The sequence below is a fragment of the Bactrocera latifrons genome, unplaced genomic scaffold (assembly GCF_001853355.1).
Source record: "Bactrocera latifrons isolate USDA-ARS-PBARC rearing strain unplaced genomic scaffold, ASM185335v1 scaffold_472, whole genome shotgun sequence".
NCBI classification, from domain to species: Eukaryota; Metazoa; Arthropoda; class Insecta; order Diptera; family Tephritidae; genus Bactrocera; species Bactrocera latifrons.
This window is the reverse complement of record NW_017537126.1, coordinates 81,155-86,986: the sequence shown is the minus strand read 5'-3', so window position 1 is coordinate 86,986 and position 5,832 is coordinate 81,155. Positions and strand designations below refer to the sequence as shown.

Sequence of the window (5,832 nt, the reverse complement as noted above, 5' to 3'; positions counted from 1 at the left end):
TTATTTTGTTTACGCACCAAATCAAAATATGTGCGTGAGGTAAGCCTCTTTTTTGCCACTCTATGGTATACATAAAGCACCGCACTTCTCCAAATACACGGAGTTTGACAATCAGATCCATTAATTTTTTCAATTTTTGTTGAAATACACGGGCAGTTATGTCATGCCGATCTTTTGGCACCTGACCATCAAGTAAACAATCAGACACATCGACCCACTTCGGGTTGCACGTAAATGTTATGAATAGATCCGCACGTCCATAATTTCGTACATATGTCATCGCATCTTGCGTATATTCATGCATATGACGTGGGCTACCAACATATGATGATGGTCAAATTGTTAAACGGTCGAAATCATTCACATTTACATCATTGATTATTGCGTYACGCAAATGTATGTATTCCTCTGATCTTAATCGGGCTTGATTGTAACGGATGAAATTTAATCGCTCACTTTCAATTTTGGCGTACATATCGATGATATATTGATGCGAAAGTTGATTGCATCGCAAAATAAAATTTGTTTCTTGAGGGCGAATCATCAATCGGTACGAATAAAAATTCATCGCACTGACTTTTTTGTTGATTCTTGACCTGTATTGCAAAAATTAATTAGCGAATGGAAATGATTTATAAATCATATTTAAACAAAATAAAATGTATTTGTACCAGTTGTTGGATTTATCATTGGTATGTTGATGTTGTGTGATCGTCCCCTCTGTTGAACGTCTGTGAGTTCTGTAATACGTTGTAAATTCTCATTTCTACGATACAAAACAATGTCTCGTGACTGAAACTGTTCGCCAACCACCACAATGGCTACTTCATCAATCGTAGGTGCATTGAATCGTCTGGTGTGCTCCCCAATTGGTGTTTTATCGGCTTTTATTATGATTTTGTGGCCATCGGAGGGCATCCGTTCGAGTGCCACTTTAAGCAATTTCACCAATTCATTGTGTTGATGAAAAAATGTTTGCAATTCATTCACGATTGATCTTCTCGTATTCGTCGAAATTGCACAGCGCTTATTTAATTCACGATTCTCACCATCAATGAAATATATTTGCAAAAATTTATGATCACCATCTGGGAATGGTAGCAAAGACCCAGCTCTATTGTATATTTGACCTTGAATCTGTAACGGTCGAGAAATATATATAGATGTTAACGGATCTTAATTTCTAAAAACATCGAACACAGGGACGGCACATAAATTAAGAATGATATTGCTAATTCCACACGAAGAAATCACCTTAAACGTCATCATAAATCCATCGTTTATAATATTTGTAGCTCCAAAAGATGTCATTTGAAAGCATGAATTGTATTTTTGAATATTTAAGAGGAAATGCTTTGACGTTGGCGAATTACCAAAAACCAATGAATGCAAAGGTTCTGGCGGAAGTTCTAGCACCGGTAATTTGACTTTCCCACCAGCACAACACATGCCAGGCGTTTCGTTTATGAATTTAAATGCTTTGCAATGTATACATTCTATATTCATCTGGCCAATGTAGGCATACATGCTGTAATCAATGGTGGCATCGTAATTGAAAGCCGCGTGTTCCATTTGACGTATATCATAAACGGACGTACGCCCACGACGGTTTCTTGGTGCTTCACTATTATCCAAGTGAGTTCTCCGTCTGTGTCGTTGTGTTTCCATTTCATTTCGTCGAACACGATCTTCTTCACTTTGTGATCTTCGATTTAACGCTGTAGCATTTGTAGTCTTCCAATGTTTGGTCGTCTTGAACGTGGCATTCTTTCAGTACAGTGTATGACTAATTGAATGTAAAAGCAATACATTGAAAATTATTTCTAGAAAAAATTATACATTTATAATTCAAACTTCAATGTGTGTGCGTGGAAATATGAATTCACATACACTCACACTGGACATATCCTCAATTGTGCAAATAAAGAAAACACTCACCGGAAAATGAGATCAAATTAAAATTGTGAAAATTAAGTAACGCTTGGCAATTGAACTATATATATAAAAATGAAGCAATTAAAATACAATTAAAAAAGAAACACATGGTTAACACTCACCAAAAGTATGTTTGTTCAAAATGAGAGCGAGATATAAAAGAACTCAAAGCACATAAGAAAACTGTCAACTGAATTCCAATGACAGCAAATTAATATTCTGTTCGCAATGAGAGCACGATGTAAAATTGATAAATCGTATTGAAAATACTTGATTTTGGTACAGTGTATTTACTCACAAAAAATGTCAAACTCAGGAACGGCCGATTCCAAACAAACTTCACACACACCTCCTCCTTATAGGTAGGAACGAACTCTAAAATTTTTGTGTCAATCGRTTCGGCGGTTCTTGAGTTATAAGATTACCAAGGAAATGTAACTTCTTTTTATATATATAGATGTATCCACAGTATACATATATWTACATATTTTTATATATATTTAACTAAAATAATTATTATTCCTTGCTTTTTAAACTCACCTTCGTGTATACAATACACACAATTCACAGAAAAAATTCAAGTATTTATTTTCAAACTGTTTTGGCAATACCGCTTCTGTTTATTAACTGTGAGAGGAATAGTTGCAAATCATAGGGACAATACCTCTTCAGTTTATTAAGTTGTGAAAGGAATTGTAAAAGTAAGAAAGAAAAAAAAAGAAATAGCAAGAAGAATATAACATAAAAGAAAATAGAAACAAACATATATACATATCCCCAGGCGGATTAAACATAACGAAAGGAAATCAAAATTTTTTATGCAGATCTCTATGTATGTACATATGTCTCTATGTCATATACTATATGTATATCTCTATAAATATAAATATACATATATTACCGCTTAATATTATATTATGTATATCTAAAAGCGAGAACACAACCGCGAATACCTAAATGCGAATTATTTTATATACGACGTGTGTTCAAAAAGTAACGCGAATTTTGAATTTTCGCGGATTACGTGTTACGAATTTCGAATTTTTTGTTGCGTTATGTTGGTACTCATATCTCTCACTTATGCCGACAAGCTCGGCCATTTTAAATGTTCACTTAATTGTTGACAGCTGCTTTGCTTGCACGTGTCGGATCGTCTTCGATTTTTACTTATTCAAAAAAATGGATCAAAGAACCTGTATCAAATTGTGTGTGAAAAACGAGATTAAGTGCGCGGATGCATTCCGAATGTTGACTGTGGCATACGGAGAAGCTACCTTGGACCGAAGCAACGTTTATCGGTGGTACAAAATGTTCTCAGAAGGCCGAGAAAATGTGACAAAAATTGGCTTTTACATCACTATAACGCCCCTGCTCACACAACGTTGCTTGTGCGCGACTTTTTGGCCAAAAACAACACACTAATGATGCCGCCGCCACCGTATTCCCTAGATCTGGCCCCCTATGACTTTTTCTTGTTCCCTAAACTGAAGAGGCCCATGAAAGGAAGACGTTACGCATCTCTTGACGAGATGAAGACGGCAACGAAGGAGGAGCTGAAGAAGATAAAAAAAAAGATTTTTTGAAGTGCTTCGAAGATTGGAAAAACTATTGGCACAAGTGTATAATACCTCATGGGGATTACTTTGAAGCGGACAAAATAGTAAAAAATATTAAAAAAAAACCAGCAAGTATACACATACAAACGCGAGCAATAAAAGCGATAAACGCATTTTTAAATTCTTTTTCGGAAATAACAGCTCTTAATTTTTTTGAAGAGAGCTTTCGGTTATATATACATACATATATTTTAATAATCCGGTAACAAATTTTTCTATTATAATAAAATATACATTTAATGCTCCTCATATTAAATTGGCGTATATACAAATACGTATTCAAAGGGGATGTCGCAAAAATGTATCGACAAATACTCGCACATAAAGATGATCAAGATTTTAGTCACCGCTTACGCGATTATAGCCGAGTTAACAACCGCGCGCCAGTCGTTTCTTCTTTTCGCTACGTGGCAGCAATTAGATATTCCAAGTGAAGTCAGGTCCTTCTCCACTTGGTCCTTCCAACGGAGTGGAGGTCTTCCTCTTCCTCTGCTCCCGGCGGGTACTGCGTCGAATACTTTCAGAGCTGGAGCGTTTTCGTCCATCCGGACAATAAGACCCAGCCAGCGTAGCCGCTATCTTTTAATTCGCTGAACTATGTCAATGTCGTCGTATATCTCGTACAGCTCATCGTTCCATCGAATGCGATATTCGCNTCTTTTAATTCGCTGAACTATGTCAATGTCGTCGTATATCTCGTACAGCTCATCGTTCCATCGAATGCGATATTCGCCGTGGCCATCGCGCAAGGGACCATAAATCTTTCGCAGAACTTTTCTCTCGAAACCTCGCAATGTCGACTCATCAGTTGTTGACATCGTCGAAGCCTCTGCAACATATAGCGGGACGAGAACTATGAGTGACTTATTGAGTTTGGTTTTTGTTTGTCGAGAGAGGACTTTGCTTCTCAATTGCCTACTCAGTCCAAAGTAGCACCTGTTGGCAAGAGTTATCCTGCGTTAGATTTCCAGGCTGACATTGCTGGTGGTGGTTACGCTGGTTCCAAGATAAATGAAATTATCTACGACTTCAAAGTTATGACTGTCAACAACGAAGTGAGCGCCAAGTCGCGAGTGCTTCCTTGTAGAGTCTGGAGAAAGCAGAACTAACGGTGCGGGTGTTGAGGTCGATAATATCAATATAATCGGCATACGCCAGCAACTGTACAGTCTTATGGCAGATGGAACTTTCTCTATTTAGTTCTCCAGATCAAACTATTTACTCCTGAAGAAGGTTGAAGAAGTCGCACGATAAGGAATCGCCTTGTCTGAAACCTCGTTTGGTATCGAATGGCTTGGAGAGGTCCTTCCCGATTCTGACGGAGCTTTTGGTTTTGCTCAACGTCAGCTTACACAGCCGTATTAGTTTTGCGGATATACCAAATTCAGACATCGCGGCATAAAGGCAGTTCAGATGAAGAGGTGGGGAGTGTCGATTTTCCTTTCACGGGTCTTTTCCAAGATTTGGCGCATGCTGAATATCTGGTCGGTTGTTGATTTTCTAGGTCTGAAGAAACACTGATAAGGTCCAATCAGTTTGTTGACGGCGGACTTTAATATTTTACACAATACGATCGATAGAACCTTATATGCAATGCTGTGGAGGCTTATCCCACGGTAGTTGACGCAGATTGTGGGTTCTCCTTTTTTGAGGATTGGGCATAGCACACTTAAATTCCAATCGTTGGGCATGCTTTCGTCCGACCATATTTTACAAAGAAGCTGATGCATGCTCCTTATCATCTCTTCGACGCCGTGTTTGAATAGCTCGGCCGGCAATCTATCGGCCCCCGCCGCTTTGTTGTTCTTCAGGCGGGCAATTGCTATTCGAACTTCTTCCTGGTCGGGCAATGGAACGTCTGCTCCACCGTCGTCGATTGGGGCATCGGGTTCGCCTTCTCGCGGCGTTGTGCGTTCACTGCCATTCAGCAGGCTGGAGAAGTGTTTATAATAATTTAAGTATCCCGTGGGCATCGGTGACTAGATCACCTTTGGGGGTTCTACAAGAGTATGCTCCGGTCTTGAAACCTTCTGTAAGCTGCCGCATATTTTTGTAGAATTTTCAAGGATTACCCCTGTCGGCCCGCTTATCAAGCTCTTCGTACTCACGCATTTCGGTCTCTTCCTTTTTCTGTCTGCAAATGCAAGATATTGGTCCGAGTCGATGTTAGGACCTCGCAGTGCACGCACATCTAAAACACTATAGACGTGTCTTCCGTCTATCWCAACATGATCGATCTGGTTGGTGGTTTTTCGATCCGGAGACAGCCAGGTAGCTTGAT

The 5,832-nt window shown here is 38.9% G+C and overlaps 1 protein-coding gene across 1 annotated transcript; it reads right to left on the bottom strand.

Annotated features, from left to right (window-relative positions):
• Positions 1-830: 830 nt before the first annotated feature.
• Positions 831-1,711, bottom strand: LOC108973374. The gene has a single exon (XM_018940615.1). It carries the CDS (start codon positions 1,666-1,668, stop codon positions 1,177-1,179), a length of 492 nt encoding a protein of 163 aa, XP_018796160.1. The 5' UTR covers positions 1,669-1,711; the 3' UTR covers positions 831-1,176.
• Between the last annotated feature and the right edge of the window lie 4,121 nt (positions 1,712-5,832).

Excerpts from the sequence above, each read along its gene's own strand:
- LOC108973374 (XM_018940615.1), bottom strand. The coding sequence starts at position 1,668 with ATGGAAACACAACGACACAGACGGAGAACTCACTTGGATAATAGTGAA.